At 38.8% G+C, this 19,119-nt stretch overlaps 1 protein-coding gene across 4 annotated transcripts in view; it reads left to right on the forward strand.

Moving 5' to 3' along the window:
• Positions 1-19,119, forward strand: part of FNIP1 (folliculin interacting protein 1) — a 543,489-nt gene that overhangs the window by 70,377 nt on the left and 453,993 nt on the right. For 3 of the 4 annotated variants that reach the window (XR_014173903.1, XM_081936540.1, XM_081936542.1), the window contains exons 3-10: positions 867-1,010; positions 4,204-4,304; positions 7,723-7,797; positions 8,043-8,134; positions 15,144-15,227; positions 16,132-16,203; positions 16,876-17,011; positions 18,194-18,395. Coding sequence is in view for 3 of the 4 variants with exons in the window: in XM_081936540.1 (XP_081792666.1) it covers positions 867-1,010; positions 4,204-4,304; positions 7,723-7,797; positions 8,043-8,134; positions 15,144-15,227; positions 16,132-16,203; positions 16,876-17,011; positions 18,194-18,395 (906 nt within the window). In the remaining variant the exon portion in view is untranslated. The remainder of the gene's footprint in view (positions 1-866; positions 1,011-4,203; positions 4,305-7,722; positions 7,798-8,042; positions 8,135-15,143; positions 15,228-16,131; positions 16,204-16,875; positions 17,012-18,193; positions 18,396-19,119) is intronic. The other variant, XM_081936541.1, reaches the window with a different exon arrangement.

Here is a 19,119-nt window from a genome sequence, read left to right on the forward strand (position 1 = left end):
GTTACTTTTCAAATATTGCTCCAATAATAAAATAATTGGGGGGGAGGGGTGTCACAAAATACAAAACCAGCAAATAGAAGTAGAAACTATTGGTAAAAGAAAGCAAAGATAGTATCAATAGTAATAGGCACTTTGGTGCCATTCCAAAACATTTGGAGCACCACTTGAACGCAATCAGGGTTGACAAAACGAACATCAATTCATTTTGCAATTGCAAAAGGCAGCTTTACTTGCAACAGGTAACATTCTGCACCAATACCTCTAACACCTTCAAACAATGTTTGCTTATCCCAGGTCCTTGGGAAGAACTGGATAGGTGGATAAAAATGCCAAGTTCAGTTTTAACATCTGGCTGATTGCGTGATGAACTATAACAATTTATTAAACTTGCATTCCGTCTGACTCTCAATAACTTTGGATGGCTCACAGCAATTAAAAAGAAGTTACAATAAATAAATGAAAGATACAGATAAAAAATGGCAAGTGCAATGAAGCGAGGATCTCATTGTCCCTTGCCAAACACCAGGGTAAAGGGCTCATTCTTAATTAAAGAAACCAATTAAATTGATTTTAAACAACAGCAGAATGGAGCCCGTCTGGGAGGAACCACCTTCCAGAGTGTAGACACAGCTAGAGAGAAAATGCATTTCTGGTGTCCCTCTAGAAGAGCCATATCATGGTAAACACATAAAACCTACTGAATGGTCATCTAAGTTAATAATCTCCTCGATTTCTTTAATATTGAAATGCTTTTGTTAATATGAAATTTCCTGGTTATCACTGTATGTGGGAGGTATTATGTAGTTAAACAATGGTCTGGAGATTGCTTAGTATAATGTGGCAATTGCATCTTTTTCCTCTATCAGAAGCTCTGCAGTGATGCACCAGTGAAAGTGTTTGGAAAATGTTGTCAGCTCAAACCTGGAGGAGATAGTTCATCTTCTCTGGACAGTTCAATCAATTCCTCTTCTTCTTCTACTGAAACAAAAGAACACTGTCCAAAATTTCAGGTGAGATTCCTTTGAATTGTGCTAAAATTGTTAGAAGTGGCGGGGGGCTTTGGGTAGAGAGTTCTGAGCCAAGAAGAACTTCTTTGGTGATTGTCCAATAGAACAGATGGTTGATATCAGCTGAGACGGGAATCAGACAATTACCTGAAGAATGGATGTTGTCCAGTGAACTGAACATTAATGATGAAGAGTAATGGCTAGTGGACAACCAGTTTTACAGCCAATTTTGCAGTCTCTGTTTACCTGGAAGTGAGGCTTGTGGAAATAAATTTAGCTTTTAAAAATATGCATATCCTAAAACTTTATTGTGGAAAGGGGCACGTAGGCTTGAGGGGTTAGGATGCTGGCTTGACAAGGAGCACACTTGTTTTCTTATTTTAAATATTTCAAAAGGCTTGTACAGTAGAGTTCATTTTATGGAAAGTAGTTGGGACATGTTAAAAGATAGATGTTTGCTTGCTGTCACTTTAAAAGGGTTATGAACTGGCATTCACTGAACCTGAGTTACACTTTAAGAGAGGTTTTGGCTACTACTGCAGGCAGTCATCTGACTGATGTATTTCTGTCATCTCACCTTGTGCTGAGAGAAGTATTTTCTACTAAGCCTTCCTAAAATAGAGTTGAGCCTTTCTATTCTTTGTAGTGGAGTAGTTCTCTGCTTAAGACTGTCTGATCCTAACAGTCCACATTCTGGAGGACTTCTTGACTGATGCCAGTGGACCTGATCTCTTAGCAAAACTTTGCTAAGAAAATGTTAGCCTCCCCGTTTCATCATTTACACCTTGTCTTTCAGTCTCAAATACACAATATTTTTTTTTTTATATTGCACCAGTGAAACTGAAAATGGTAATTTTTATTTTTTTAAAAATCTCTTCACCAAGGGCAAATGTATGGGCTGATGAGGAAAGAGCAGGGATTGTGTTGAATTCTGTTCTTAGAATAGAACATAAGAATAACATTTTGCAGCCTGTTATACCTCATTTAACTTCCATGTCAGGTAGGTTTTTTTTAAAGGATCTCTGTCTTAATCAGTGCTTTCTGCCAAGTAGTCCCATATTCAATGAATGTGTTGCATCCAGAATTACAGAGGCAGACCACATACATACTTTAAGAGGTCCAACAGCCATCATAGGCAGACATTGTTGATAGTAAAATTAACATTTGTGTAGCAGAGCAAACTTAATTAATAATACCTCTCTTATCCCAGCTCAGCCTGTTAATGGAGGGGGATCATTTTTTTCATTCTATAATTGAATGACAAGGAGGTAATAGGCAGTGTTTTTTCTCATGATCTTCACCTATGCCATGATGATAGGATGTGTGAAGGAGCAACATGGATGGATTGACAATAGGTGTTTTTTCACATGCACATGAGTTGGGCATGTCTCACTGTATAGAACAGTTATGGGATTAAGCAGTGGCAGAGATATTAAGATGTGGCAGTCATTAGAAATTATTATAAATTTATTCATCCATTTTTGTCATAGAAAAATAGCTAAAATCAGTCTTGCAGGATTCTAAAATACAGGTGTTTCTCTCTACTTTTGTGATCATTAGTATAACAGCAAGTTTTGTAAACATCTACATGTTTTATTTGCATGCTGTGTAAATTCTGCTTCTAATCTGAATGGGCAGCATTGTGAGTTACATGTAAGATACACACACACACACACACACACACACACACCTGTAAAGAAAATTTCACACAACTTTAAAATTGGATGAACTGGAAGATTTTAACTATCCATGAGATCAGCCAAAACTCATTATCTCCTAATGCATTTCTAGAACAGATCAAGTGTGTCATGGGATGTATAGCTTCAATAGTAATCCGTGAAAATCCACTTTTTTCAGTCATCTGGGTTTTCCTCCAGAAAGAAGAAAAATCTAGCAAGTTTTCTTATGAGCTTATTTTGTTTTACATTTTGTCAATTTATCTTATTATATTTAATTTTACAATTTGGTGTAAATGTCAGTTTTGATTATAATTGACAGAAATAACTATTAGAGTCCTGATGGAAAAAATAACCTAGAATCTTGTTTACCATTAAAATAATTTTCTTTCCTGTCAGGCACCTTGATACTTAGAAACATTTCTCCCATTATGGTACAAAACTCTAGTACCTACGGGGTAATCAAGGCATATATTATCCTGTGGTGTGACATGTGTGATTACTGCCTAACAGTTTTAAGTGCTCTGACAGGTATGGAAAGTGTGTGAAATTCTAAGCTTGAGTGCAGAAGCTGCTGCGTTCATGTTAAAAGCAGATACAATATAGTGGACTAAGCTATTCAAAGAGTTGTGCATTCTGTATTACTGGTTTAAATCCACAGGCAGAAATATCTATGGGGCAATAGACTATTATGTTGCACTGGGTTTGTTATTTTTCTCACAGGATTTAGTTCCAATATGCACCTCTCCCATCAAATCAAATTACATCCTTTAAGACAGAATGGCCACATACCAAGGAGAGTATCAAAGTCCATGTGCCTGGAGTATTTGCTCAAGATAAGAAGCGAGGAGGAAAACTGACAGCAGATCAGGCTTTTGAGGCACATGATGTCCTGCAAGGCAAGCCATAAGATAGGGGTGAACAGTTTGTTACTCCGGGGCTGCGTGTGGCATCATACGTCCCCTCTGGTCAAATGTCAGGAGTGTATCTTCCTACTATATTGAAGTGCTAAGTCTGAAAATTGCAGCGTAAGCCCTCAAGCAGCCTTAGTACAAAACAAGGGAAAGAAGAAGAAGAAAAACTGAAAACAAACCCTGTTCCCATGTTCAAACACTGAATAAAATCTTGGCCCTGCCGCGTGTGTGATGTGATCCCATTCATTTTGCACCATATATGTTGGAGCCCTTGGCATCCACACCTGCCATAAAATCACAACAGTTAATGTGTGGAGAGCAGCAGCAGGTGCAGAAGATTTTGATTTTGCCCAAAGATTATTTTCAGCATGAGGAACAGCTGCCATCTACAGCAACATTTAGATCGATGAATCTAAAGAGCTAACACGAACCCGCATAAACATCTTGGTACCTGAGGATGGGGTTTATGTGTCTGTAACACATGCACTCCTCTTTTGTTGAATGTATTTATAGCTGTCATGTTCCTTCATTTCCCAAGCCCTACCCGAAGAATGCTTTAGAAATGATCACTGTGCAACATAATTATTAGCAGTATTTTTTTTCCAGGGTTCTCGATGTTCGTCAGATGCCAATATGCTTGGGGAGATGATGTTTGGTTCTGTGGCTATGAGCTACAAGGGTTCAACTTTAAAAATCCACCAGATTCGGTAAAGATTCTTTTTTATTATATATTCAGTAAAGATTCTTTTTTGTTATATATACAGAGGTGAAATTTAACAGGTTCTGACAGGTTCTGGAGAACCGGTAGCGGAAATTTTGAGTAGTTCGGAGAACTAGCAAATACCACTGCTGGCTGGCTCCAGAGTAGGGTGGGAATGGGGATTTTGCAGTATCCTTCCCCTGCCATGCCCACCAAGCCACGCCCACAGAACTGGAAGTAATTTTTTTTTGAAATTTACGTGTGTGTGTGTACAATACAATACAATACAATAGCAGACTTGGAAGGGACCTTGGAGGTCTTCTAGTCCAACCCCCTGCCTAGGCAGGAAACCGTATACAATTTCAGACAAATGGCTATCCAACGTCTTCTTAAAGACTTCCAGTATTGGGGCATTCACAACTTCTGGAGGCAAGCTGTTCCACTGCTTAATTGTTCTAACTGTCAGGAAATTTCTCCTCAGTTCTAAGTTGCTTCTCTTTTTGATTAGTTTCCACCCATTGCTTCTTGTCCTACCCTCAGGTGCCTTGGAGAATAGTTTGACTCCCTCTTCTTTGTGGCAACCCCTAAGATATTGAAACACTGCTATCATGTCTCCCCTAGTCCTTCTTTTCATTAAATTAGACATACCCAGTTCCTGCAACCGTTCTTCATATGTTTTAGCCTCCAGTCCCCTAATCATCTTTGTTGCTCTTCTCTGCACTCTTTCTAGAGTCTCCACATCTTTTCTACATCGTAGCGAGCAAAACTAAATGCAGTATTCCAAGTGTGGCCTTACCAAAGCATTATAAAGTGGTATTAACACTTCACGTGATCTTGATTCTATCCCTCTGTTTCCCTCTGTTTATGCAACCTATAACTCTGTTGGCTTTTTTGGCAGCTGCTGCACACTGCTGGCTCATATTTAAATGGTTGTCCACTAGGACTCCAAGATCCCTTTCACAGTTACTACTATTGAACAAGGTACCACCTATACTGTACCTGTGCATTTCGTTTTTGTTGCCTAAATGTAGAACCTTACTCTTTTCACCATTGAATTTCTTTTTATTAGATAATGCCCAATGTTCAAGTTTGTCAAGATCCTTCTGTATCTTAAGCCTGTCTTCTGGAGGGTTGGCTATTCCTGCCCACTTGGTGTCATTTGCAAATTTGATGAGTTCCCCATTTATTCCCTCATCCAAATCATTGATGAAGATGTTGAAGGGTACTGGGCCTAAAACAGAACCTTGGGGTACTCCACTGCATACTTCCCTCCATGTAGATGCAGTTCCATTGAGGACTACACGTTGAGTGCGGTTGGTCAGCCAGCTATGAATCCATCTGGTGGTGATGCTGTCTAACCCACATTCTTCTACTTTATCTAGTAGTAGGTTATGGTCTACCTTATCAAATGCCTTACTGAAGCCCAAGTATATCGCCGGCATTCCTCTGGTCCATTAATTTTGTCACATTGTCAAAGAATGCAATAAGATTAGTCTGGCATGATCTGTTTTTGACAAACCCATGTTGGCTTTTGGCTATTACTTTGTTTACTTCTAGGCGTTCGCTAATTTGTTGCTTGACTATCTTTTCAGAATCTTTCCTGGTATTGAGGTCAGGCTGATAGGTCTGCAGTTTCCTGGATCTATTTTTTTCCTTTTTTGAAGATGGGAACCACATCAGCTCTTTTCCAGTCCTATCTATCTATCTATCTATCTATCTATCTATCTATCTATCTATCTATCTATCTATCTATCTATCTTCTTGTACCATCTCTGTGTGTGTGTGTGTTTGTGTGTATCTTTATCTTTCTTCTTGGAAGATAGATAGATGATAGATAGATAGATGATAGATAGATAGATAGATAGATAGATAGATAGATAGATAGATAGATAGATAGATATCTTCTCGGATAACTTCTCTCTCCAGAAGTTAGAATCGTATTTCATCTTGCAACCAGACTTCTGGAGTAATATTAAATCTTGTAGTATGAAGATAATATAGAAATGACAGTGTGGTGAGAAGAAATGTGATTCCTCTGGGGTTTGGAGAGGAGGGTTGGATTTTATATCCCATATTCAAAACTGGGATGGGGTGGGGAGCTCCCATACACCCTCCTAATGAAACATATTTCTTGCCCTTCAGTTTTTATCAGAGATTTATGGTAAATTCAATATCTGTGTATATTGGACTGTGTACAGTATGTCAGTAGTGGGAAAGAGATGAACAGTTAGGTGTGCATGATGTTCCATAGGCATTTTTTAGCCCAGAAACCCAAATTGATTGTGATTACTGAAAACTGACAACATACTTGGATGCTATGGGAAATATGAGGTGGGAAATAAATATGGAGTGTAAATCCTAAGTAGGCATGTGATTATTTAAAAATGGCCCAAACTTTCCAAAACTCTTCCCAGGACTCTCCCAGGTAGCCCTATCCATTTTATAGCCTTCATTGCCTTAATGACGTCAAAGCCCTCCATCACAGAATAATTTTAAATATGTGGTTTTGATATGCTTATCCCCAGCTTTATGTGCTTTTCATCTGTATACATTTAAAGCCAGAATCCCACAGCTCACAAATAAGCACGCTGTTCCATTATTACCCTAGTTATCCTTCAGTGTGAAAAAAACATGGAATACATAATTTTTGCAGAAAAAATAATGATGCCATCTGTTAAGCTCATCACAGGGTGGGTTGAATCTACAGAAGTTAAAGTTGATTCTGATGGGATTTAAGAGCAAGAGTAGACCCATATATTTGGGAAATTACGAATAATTTTGTACAGAGAAGTTCCCTGAAGATAGGCTCCAGCACGAGGCTGAGAGCTTGAAAGACAAAACCTTTGGTCCCACTGACCGACCCAGATTGGATCCTGCAATAATTTTATAAAGTAAAATCGAACTTTACAATGAGCTTTTTGGAAACAAGGCCCTTAGAAAAGTATTATCGCATGAATGTTTCTTTCTTAAAATTCAGGACAGGATTGTTGGTTTCTTGTGTTTAGAATTGCTTTTATGTGCTTATATGTGCTTCATGCCTAAAATTGAGGTGTGTTTATGATGATGGGGAAAAAGCAAATGAATCCTATTTTAATATAATGAAATAAATTGTTTATTTTTTTTCTTTAGCCCACTATTTTTGGGGAATGCTTGGGAAATGTTCATTTAGTAATGAATTTAGTAGAATTTAGGTTGAGAATTTGTTTCTCAACCTCAGCCACTTTTAAGAGGCGTGGACTTCAACTCCCAGAATCCCCCAGCCAGTATGTCTGCTGGGGAATTCTGCGAGTTGAAGTCCACACCTCTTAAAAGTGGCTGAAGTTGAGAAGCACTGTTTTGGAGAGACTATGACACTAGTGCCTCTATGAATAGGGATTGCTGTTTGGTGAGGACATATTTTCATTCTTATTCTCTTGGCTTCACAGCTCTCCTCCACAGCTTATGCTGAGCAAAGTTTTTACAGCTCGAACAGGAAGCAGTATTTATGGAAGTTTAAACACGTGAGTACATTAGAAAGAGCGTGTGATCATTAGGAAGTGATAGAGACTGGTGGTTTTGGTTTCTTCAGGAGAATAGATTGTCTCTTGCTAGTTCCTTTTTTTCCTCTAAGGATTCCTCTTTCATTCTCAGAAGACATAAGGGTGCAGTGGGAAAAGGGGGAAAGGAAGGTAAGACACAACTGATAACCAAAGGCAAACATCACAGCACAAGATTGTTTTTTTTTTTCTTTCTTTCTTTCCTGTAGGCTTCAAGACAGTCTGGAGTTTATTAATCAAGATAATAATACTTTGAAGCCAGATCATACCACAGTTATGAATGGACTGCTTATGAACATAGGTAATTTTCTTATTTGCAAAATAAGACCTTAATGATAACGATTGACACAGATTGATCTGACGCATACTAAAATATCTTTTTAAAGAAATGCTATGGGTTTGGGGCTAAGGCAGCCATTACTCTCAGTTCAAGTTCATGACACTTGAAAATGTTTGCTGCGGTGTGACTATTTGGAAGAAGTTGATGATGTCAGTTGAAATCTCTTTATGAGAATAACCGTTAGCCTAATACAAACCACAAAATGTTCCCCTTATTAAAACTATATTCTAATTAGATAAAACTACACTATTTAAAATGTAAACGTGCATGTCACAAGATATTATATATTTATTATCATGTGAATACTTAAAGAATGTGATATGAGAGGTCTAGTTCATAGTTCCAGTTGGTTTGTTCAGTTGTTGTTTTTAGTTTATTTTAAATACCTACATTCACTTTCATTCTACATTTTATGAGCAATCACAACAATATAATAACAAATAACATCTTTAAAATATTAAATCTGGTAATAAATAAAAATGCCTGGCAAGTGAGTTTTCAACTGACCCCCAAAATATTGCAATACAGGCATCAGGCATGTGTCTTTAGAACCATTCCATAGATCAGTCATGGCCAACCTTTTCGGCACCGAGTGCTGAAAAGGGAGCAAGTGCACGCTCGTAGGAGCCGCAACCTGGACGAGGAGCTGCCCGGGTGGCATGTGCATGCCAGAAAATGAACTACCGGTTTTTGGTGCGCGCATGTGCATCAGCCAGCTAGTCTTCTGGTTACTGGTGCGCATGTACGTATGCCGATCAGCTGACTGGCGTGCATGTTCACGCTGGAAAACGGAAGATCAGCTCTTCCAGTTCCCAGCAAAGGCCAGGTGATTGTTGCGTGCACATGCGTGTCAGAAACCCGGAAGAAGAATGGGCAACACCGTGCGTGCTAGGCAACATGGCTCCGCATGCCACTTCAGGGACGCATGCCATAGGTTCACCATCAAGGTCACAGATGGTGAAAGGATAATCATATAGCCCCCAATAAAGAAAAACACTTCAGAAAAAGATGCTAAAAGTTGACATGGGACAGTTCCGTCCAAAGTTTGCATAATAAGCAGCAGCTAGTAATGAAAATTGTGCCAGTTGCATTCTTCATCAATTGAATCTTCTGGCAAGGTTATGTAGCTGCTTTTCAGGAACCCCAACAAATGAATGTAGGGCATGGAACACAACCATCAGTCTCCTGAAAGGACTGCAGTGATAACTCAGCTGCCACTAATAAAAATTATCCTTGCTGACCTTGGTTGTCATCACAGCCTGCAGAGACAATGATGGATCTATTGATCCATGAATATGTTTCATATGCCATACACATGACATAACTCACATCAACTGCTCTGGACACATGACAGTAGTAGGAGGAAAATTTAACAGGAGCACACTTGTTTTCAAACAAGAAGACTGGCTTGTCCTTCCCAAAGTTTTTAAGTTGACTTGGGAGACAGTCAAGTCGAACTCAGAGGTCCCCACTTCATATCATGCTGCAGCCTCCTCCTCTGCCCCCAAAATACTGCTCTTCAGAGTTCAGGGAGCCTTTGTAATGTTGCATAATTGTTTAGAGAAGCTGCAGAAATTCTGCCAGGTGCCTTGCATTCCCACTCTTGGTTTAGCTACTCTTTATTTTTTAAGCATTTCAGCCACATGGTGACTTTGAGCCAGTCACTCTCCTTTAGCCCTTCAAAGAAGGCAAGCAAGCCATGTCCAAAATATTTGCCAAGACAATTGCAGAGACTTTCCCAGACAGAAATCAAGACTGACTCAAAGTCACACACACACACACACACACACGCACACACGCACACTGGAAAAGAGAAGAATGAGTTTTACTAACCATGATTATGTTTACTGGAGGTTTTGGCTGCAGTTTGCTGCCCTTACTCATACAGCTGTTCCTCAGCAGCCTAATTAATCTTCAATAATAGTACTCTGCCAAGAATATGATGATCCAGACAAAACCCTTTGCTTTTCCTATAAGGCCTATCATTTATATGTGTTACCTGAGGCACCATCTGTTTGAGCACAATGATTTCAGACTAAGCACCCACACAGTTTATGTCGTTAGTTGCTTAGTGTTTAAAATGAATTATTTGGCTTTCTAGTGCCAAAACTCATAGGTCGGCTGAAAGATCAATGCATACTGAAGTTATATATTGGGATTGCTTCATCCTTGGATGAATGATTCGCTCAATACCCTTTTAATCCATTTATTTAATCAACATCACTCACCTTTTAGAAACCAACTTGGTTTTAATAGAAAGCAAATCTTCAGGAACATAAAACAAAATTTGTTTTTACTTACGGAACCCTGTTGCTTTCATGTACATCTTAAAATAATTGAAATATAATTTTCTGATCCCTGCAAACTACAACATAACACATTCATTTTAACTGTTGCTGTCCTTCCTCTCTACTCTTTACTAAATTTAAACTTCCCCAGCAGAGAATGGCAGATCACTACAATGGACAAGAGTTGCAATTCTGATTCAAAGTGTAACTGCAAGCCAGGTTTATGTTCAGATGGGTTGGTCCTGTGGGCAGTGGCATGGAAAGGAAGCTTTGTGTGCACTAGGCATCGTATAATGAAATAATGTCAGTGTGGTAGGATCTAAAAGTATAACTTAGGTTTATAAAATGAGTGGTAATCTATAATTACATAATGTAAAAGTAGCATAATTGAAGCTGCTCGGTATTGTATTCCTTAATGCTGCTTACTTATCTGTGCCCAGTTTAAGAGTCGTTGACTTAACAGATATGTACGCTTGTAAATATCAAATGTAAATATCAAAAGGAAATGAAAAATGAATGGCTAGTGCAAATAGCTAAATGAATAAGTAATCCTTGACTTACGACTACATTTGGGACCAAAATCTTGGATGTTGAACAAAACAGTCATTAAGTGAAACATACAAGACTGTTTCTCTCAACAACTGGGATTAGGGCGCTTCTGGTTGTGGTCTTTAAGCTATCTCATGAGTTAATTGGATGAAGTTCTAGGAAAGGATCATGGGGTCCCGGGGGGGGGGGGGGGGCTAGAAGACCCCGGAGGTTCCACTCAGGAGCTGAAAACCCTCCCTACCAAAATTCAAGCAGCATTTTTAGCACCTGAGTAAAGAGACACTTGTGCATTGCTTAGGCTGGGTCTCCCAGGGCTTGCCCCGCCCACCTGAGGCATTCCACACTGAGGCTCCCTCTCCGCCTTCTGCTTGGACTTTGGCTCCCTCTTGTCTTGGGGGGGTTGCCTAAAAGAGCTGCCTGCTAAAGGATTTCAGATCCCCTTTATGCACATAAGGGAACTCCTTTGCTGGGGTGCAGGAGTGGAGCTAAAATCTTTAGAATTTCAACCCTGTTTTTGCGCCCTGCTGAAGAAATTCAGCAATTTCGCTGCACGGAAGAGAATTCCTTTGATAGGGTGCAAAAATGGGGCTGAAATTCTGAAGAATCTTGAGGATTTCAGCTCCATTTTTGCACCCCGTCAAATGAGTTCCGTTCCTCTCTGCAGGCAGCTCTTTCAGCCCACCTTTATAGATGAGAGGAAGCTATCTTTGTAGAGGGACAACAGCTTGCACTCTTTCCTGCCAGCTTCCCCATTGATTCTCTGCGGAAGCCACCAGAGAAGATTGCAAATGATGATCACATGATCGTGGGGTGTTTGGCAACCAGTCATAGTAAACGCAAATAGGTTGCCAAGCACCCAGATTGTAATCATGGGACCATGGGTGTGTGCGCAACATTTTGCAACAGGCAGAAGTTCTTTATGGGCCATAAAGCACCCTTTTTGAGACCACGGTAATTCTGGACCTACATTAACCAATAGTAGCATGACTAAGATCACCTACTGTATATACACACTGGAATAATTACAGTCTCCTGAATAAAGGAAATAGCTTTTTACCAACCATTGAACTTAATAACAGCCCATTTGTATGTATTTTTAAAACCTAAAGAGAAAAGTACTGGATTTTACTTTTATACCTCACTTGATGCAATATATTAAGAAATATAATTACTTTTCTGTAGTTTTGAATATTAAAAACCGTACAAACCTAGATTAATGCATAATCCGCTCATCAATATTTGTTTACAGTCCATGCTTCAGAGTCAGGCAGTACAAAAATGAGTTAATCTGTAACCAGAACAGTTCTAGAAGCTAAATCAAATAGAAAGAATACTTATGAATACTTATGACTCATTGATTCTTGCTAATTCTTGGGTTTTTCAGAAGGTTGTTATGTGCTTTTTATGTGGGTGAGCCAACCTTTACAACCCATCTCTCTCCTTGTAGAACACTTAGTACTTCTGCTTATTTTTTTTTGAAGCAACTAGAAAAGAATTTTTGTCACTGTGCAGCTGTTTGAATATTAACATACATGCCTACACACACACACACACACACACAAACACACAGTGAAGAGAAGTTCTGGATTCAATAGTCATCACTCTGTTATTCATAAAGGTAGTCCTTTATTTATGACTGTAATGGAATCTGGAATTTCTGTCATAAGTCATGACAGTCGTAAGTTGAAGCATGTGTATGACCAAGTCTAACTTTATGACTTTTTTGTGGCAGGAGCTTTATAATATTGATACACACACACAGAGACACACACACACACACACAATTATCAATACAGTTATATAATGCTAGCCCATCCATCCATCCATCCATCCATCCATCCATATATCCTGTTTCCCTGAAAGTAAGACCTCCCCAAATAATAAGCCCAATTGGGATTTTGAGCACATGCGCTAAAATAAGCCCTCCCCTAAAAATAACCATCCCCCAAAATATTACCACACAGCAGCAGCCATGAGGTGACCACGCTCGCTACCTCCTGCACCTCAAAAATAATGCCTCCCCCAAAATAAGTCCGAGCACTTATTTCAAGGGTCAAAAGAAAATAAGACCCTGTCTTATTATCAGGGAAACACGGTATCTATCTACCTACCTACCTACCTACCTATCATTATCAATATAGTTCTATAATACTAGTTCACCAACCAATACATTTATATGGCTGTTATAAAAATGCCAGAAACTAACAAAAGACATCATATGTTGTGTTCACATGACCAAAAATGCTTCAACCAGCCATAGAGATGAGCCGGTTGACAAGTGCCTGAAATGCTGTCATATGACCAGAGGAGTTTGTGTAGTCATCAGAACTCTGGAAATGAGTCATAAGTAGCTTTGGGGGGATGCGTTGTAACTTTGAACACTCACTAAGCGACCAGATGTAAGTTGAGAACTCCCTATACTACTAGTGATTTACACCTAAAATCTGTGATCAAAGGATACTGTTCTTATTTTCTTCTGACAGAAAAGAAAGTACAAGGAATGCTTTTCTTTCATTCAACTCAAAACATTTTTTATCTTTCTTGCAAGAGGGGGGGGGGAAATTCATACACAGGGCCAGAATTCCAGGCACAGCATGCAGTATTAGCTTCCATTTGCTTTGGTGAAAATATTATTAATTTTTTTTGGTTAGAAACAAGATGTGAACGTGAAATTACTCCGAGGCATAAGGGAGATAAAGGTCTCCTTTCGTTTCATTTTCCAGCAATAAATCAATCCCACAAGTCGTTCTGTCATTCATTAGAGCTGGAAAATTGGGTTGAACTGAAACTTGGGGTAGAAGGCAAGGTTGTAGATCATCTTTTGAAGGGTCCACGGGGATATGTCAAAGGGATGTAGAACTGTGCCCTAGGCATTATGTCTTTGTTTCTGTCAGCTCTGGCTTCATTGCCATGGAAATGGTGAGAAGGCAAGAAGGCGACTCCTGTTAGAAGGCTACTGAGGGATAGTATTATCACAGTGAAGTGATTTGCCTCCCTCATGTCATATTTCCTACGTGGAAGTTATGTGTGCATGCGCAAGTACACAAATTACAGGTAGTCCTCAACTTACGACCACAACTGAGCTCAAAATTTATGTAAAGCTAAGTGGGAAATTTGTTAAGTCCTATTTTACGATTTTCCTTACCACATTTATTAAGTGAATCACTGCAGTTGTTAAATTTAGTGGCACCGCTGTTAAGTAAATTGGGCTTCCCCATTGACTTTGCTTGTCAGAAAGTCACAAAAGGTGATCACATGATCCCGAGACACTACACCTGTCAGATATATGACAAAAAGTTGTCAAACATCCAAATGTGAATCACGTGACGATGGGGATGCTGCAATGGCCATAAGTGTGAAAAATGGTTATTCTAAGTCACTTTTTTCAGTGCCATTGTAACTTTGAGCGATCAGTAAATGAACTGTTGTAAATTGATAGATTATTTATGGGTTTACTATGAGGATTTGTGAATTGAGACAATTGGGGGAAGGGGAAGAATTCTGAACCTTACAAAGAGAATTTTTATTAAATAAGGTTTATTCTCTGCACAGGTACATATAAACATTGAAAGCAAAAGGCATCCCTTCAGCCAGTGGTGGGATTCAGCCAGTTCGCCCCACTATAGGAGAACCAGTTGTTAAATTTCTGAGTTGGAAGAAATCATTAGGGCAGAGAACTGGTTGTTAAATTATTTGAATCCCACCACTGCCTTCAGCCCAGAAAAAAACTAAGAAAATAATTGCTTTGGTAGATAAAGAGAATTTTTCTATGTTTACAAAATTATTAGGTGCTTGGTGTATCATCAAACTAATACAAGTCTGTTTTAAGAGTGCAAAATATCAGGACCGTTTATATACAGTATCTACTCATAATTATTTGAAGCTTTTACCTCATATACTGATTTATTCAGAATGGGGGAAAAAAGAAACCTCCTGGATTAAAGCTGATATGTAAATCTGGGAAGGCAGTGCAGTTTGAAGTCCTCCACTGTATTCAGCTGTAAAAGGTGTGGGTTTTGCTGTGTTTGTGGGTCTGCGTTTGTGTTGGCTTACATCTTCCCTTCCCCTCCACGGAATCTGTTCTGCTTTACTAATCTCATTCTTTCATGTGTATTTTACATTTTGCCATGTAGGTTTCTCACAGCTTTGCAGCCCTAGGCGGGCATTCTCTGAACAAGGTCCGCTCCGCCTGATCCGGAGCGCCTCTTTCTTTGCAGGTTTGCTATGTGCTGTATGGATAGTCTAGTTGGTTTGACAAATCTGAGTAGACCTGTAGTTTGGCCTTGGAAATAAGACCCTTAGTCACAAAAGAGAGGATAAGCTCTCCCCCCACTCCTGCCAAAAGTGAAATCCCTGTTGTCTTCAATTCACGTCAAACCGAGGAAATCATTTGGGATTTGGAAATCCCTAACAATATTATAGGGATTACTCATTAGCTTCCAAACTGAATTAATCTTTATGATAAAAAACATTTTATTTCACCATTTGCCTAAACCTGAACTAAGCGTCTCCTGTTTGGCTTTCCACTATCCACGTTTTATTTCCATGGCTGATTTAGATTTTCTCTTTTCTTTTTCTTTTCTTTTTTGTGGATCTGCAAATCTATGATTTCTGAAATAATTATGATCAAGAAACTTTTGATTTGGCAGATTGGAGTTCTAGCTTCTGCTTAGAATTTCGCCTCTGGTGAATAAGAATTGGCTGCAAATGCAGATAGTGTCATGCTTAGTTGAAGAAGCAGTAGAAGTTCAAATCCAGATCTGATGCGTCGTAGACCACCTATCCTATAGTGCTTGTCATACTCTTCTTTTTATTCTAGCACTGCTTATAGCTTGGTACCAAGTGCTTTTGCTCCATGGCTAACCTCCCTTTTTCGATAATACTTCATTTCTGTTGAAATGAAGAGATGGGCTGCAAATACTGCCTGAACCTTTGTAGAAGCTACTGTGTATGACTAGATCTGCTTTGCAGCCTTCCTTGGTGATGGGTATGCCTTGCTGTTATTTTCAAAGTTCTAAATGAAGTCACCAATGAGCATGATTATTTGGTAAATTCAATGGAGCATGAGATGGTGAGAAAGGTTTTATGAACTTGGATTAATGGCTGGTCTTCTCTGCATAGTTCACAGCAACCCTATGGACATGCCTGGCCGAGAACTGAGTGAAGACAGAGACAGTGGAATTGCAAGATCTGGTAATATTATTTATTGGTAACATAAGGGCCTGGGTTTTCTTTATTGTATATTTACTTTGTCATTGTATATTTGTTTTGGTTGTATTACTAAGGCTTAATATGTTTTTTTATCTGGTACAATACTGAACTTATTGAGCCAAAACTGAGCCAATTCTTCTTGCATTCATGGTAAGCAAACCATGGCTTAACATAATATCCCTTGCTAGTTCAGCAAAAACATAAAATGTATTAGGCATTCTTAAGAATAACTTGCCAAACAGTTTGCTGAATGCTGCAGCTTGAAAAGACGCAAATCTTGTTTTAATACAAGAAATATTGTATTAAAAAGGTATCGCTGTGGGGTTAGATAATTTTACGAAAAGTCTTTGACAGTGGAGGCAGCCACTAAAAAAACATTTCTTCCAGTGCATCCTGGGCATATAAGTCTATAGACAGGATGCAAAACAAAATAAATATGGATGGGAGTCTGTATCTGACACCTGGGTTACTTTATAGTCTCCTTTATAGAAGAAGAACATATAGCCACTACAGAAAGGAGAAAGCCTTTTAAGCAATAATTGTTACATATGTTCAGATTTTGCTTCTCACATTCACAAAATAAATCTATGTTTCATGAATGAAATGTTTTTTTAAACGCAATTTTCCCCCTCCCCCCCTTTTAAATTGTTGCAGCATCTCTTAGCAGCCTGCTTATCACTCCTTTTCCATCTCCGGGTTCTTCACTGAACAGAAGCTGCGCTAGCAGTTACCAACGGCGCTGGCGTCGCAGTCAGACGACAAGCTTGGAGAATGGAGTCTTCCCAAGATGGTGAGCAAATTGGAAATGCTGTTTGAATTTCCACACGATGTGCATAAGTGTAATTGGCTGACTGCCTGGAAGCCAACACCTTGGTGCACCTTTCAGTGCTCCTGCAAGAGAGTAAATATTTTAGGATAATGGTGCGAACATAGAATGTAGCTTAATGTTCATTTTATGTTGCGGGTTTCCTTTGTGTATTAGAGTGGTGTATCTAATCATTTGAAACACAATTACCCCCAGTCGCTTTACTCCATATTATTTCCCAGTATCTAAATGACTCCTTTTAATTCAGTGGAGTTTACTCCCCGCACTCCCAACTTACCTTATTTGAAAAGTATGAAAAGAAACTAGAGCATACTGTTTTATGGGGCATTCATGTTGCAATAGACTATAGGCCTACTGCAACATAAAGTCTCATGAAGATATGGGTTAAGAAGGGGCAAAGAGACAAAAGCACAGGTAAGATATGGAGGAGACTGGCAAAGCTATTTGTGAGAAAGCTGAATATGAACTGGCAGTGTGAGATAGCTTCCAAATATCGGGAAATTATCATTCTATTATATTTATTCATATTCATATTCAGCTCCACTTCCATTATTGTGTCCAATTCTGGGCACTAAAAGAAGAAATTGGAGAAAATGGAAGAGTTTCTTAAAAGAATAACAAAGACAATTTAAATTTAAGTCCTGTGAAGAAAAGTGGAAAGAACTGGGAACGTTTAGCTTTGGGAAGATGAAAGAAATGTAATGGAATATTTCAAACTCTTGAAATGATGTAACAAAGAATGCAGTTATGGCAGGGGTGCTGATTCTGTTTGGAGTTAACGTGACAACATATTCCAGCTGAATGTTGTATAAATTTTACCTGAAAGACCTATTTTCAGGATATGTTTAGAGGTTGGACTGTTGTGATTACTTGAATTGGATTCCTGTACACAGCAGAGAGTTGAAATGGGTGATTTAAATGGTTCTTCACAATTCTATGATATTTAGAACTCTGGGCATTAATAGCAGATGCCCGGAACAAGCATGCTGGATTTTGATGAAAAGACTAAGAGCTACTATTAATTTTAGACTATTATTTTAAAAAAGACAAGCGAGGAGGTTATTTTACTGTATCAAAGTACTACCTGCAATATAGTTTGAAAAATTTCAAATAATTTACACTTCTTCGTTTTTGGTTCTTATAAAGGTCAGTGGAAGAAAGCTTTAATTTGTCAGACGACAACTCCAGCCCAAGTCCAGGAATTGTCAGGAAAAAGAAGATAGCAATTGGGGTGATATTCTCACTTTCAAAGGATGAAGAAGAAAATAGCAAATTTAATGAGTTCTTTTTCTCACACTTCCCTCTTTTTGAGAGCCACATGAATAAGCTGAAGAGTGCAATAGAACAGGTAAATACTATCATCCCCTATACATACTTTTAATTTATTTGTTAATTCTAATTTTACGATACAGCTTTGTCAGTTTAATCTGCAAGGTTGAGATTTATCAGAATTCATTTAGAGGCATTAGACTAGTGTTTCTCGACCTTCACAACATTATAAAGTGTGGATTTAAACATACTGGCTAGAAAATTTTGGAAGTTTGAAGTCCACATATCATTATGTTGCCAAGTTTGAGTTGTGTTAGACCAAGCTGGCGATGCACATGCAGACTCCATAATGCTAATGTTAGGAAGTGGTCTTATTTCAGGGAAATGCATAAAGCTTTTGACATCACTCTTAAGTGGCCAAAAAGGAAAGGCTGTGCTGAGCTGATTTGGTTACTTTTGAGTTACATGGTTCAATATGTATGACTACAGATCTCTGAGTTAAATTTCCTAGTTATAATTCCTCCGTTCAATTATCTTGCCAAAGCTGTTTGGGCTTCCCTTTGAAATCTCTTTACATCCCCCAAACAGGCAAAGTCATTATAGTCATGCCGTTGACATAGACATGTGTCTTTGGGTACATTAGCATATTCTCCGCACCCTGATGTGAAGGTGCCTCTGCAACTCTTCCATGAACCTGTGTCTGCGTGTCCTCCTCTATATCTTGGGGCAAACCAGTATTTGACTCAAGCCAAAGACAGATTTAGATTTGCTGGTGGGTACTATTTTGCTGGGACCCAAGTTAC

Source organism: Natrix helvetica (genome assembly GCF_964273705.1).
Source record: "Natrix helvetica genome assembly, chromosome: 1".
NCBI classification, from domain to species: Eukaryota; Metazoa; Chordata; class Lepidosauria; order Squamata; family Natricidae; genus Natrix; species Natrix helvetica.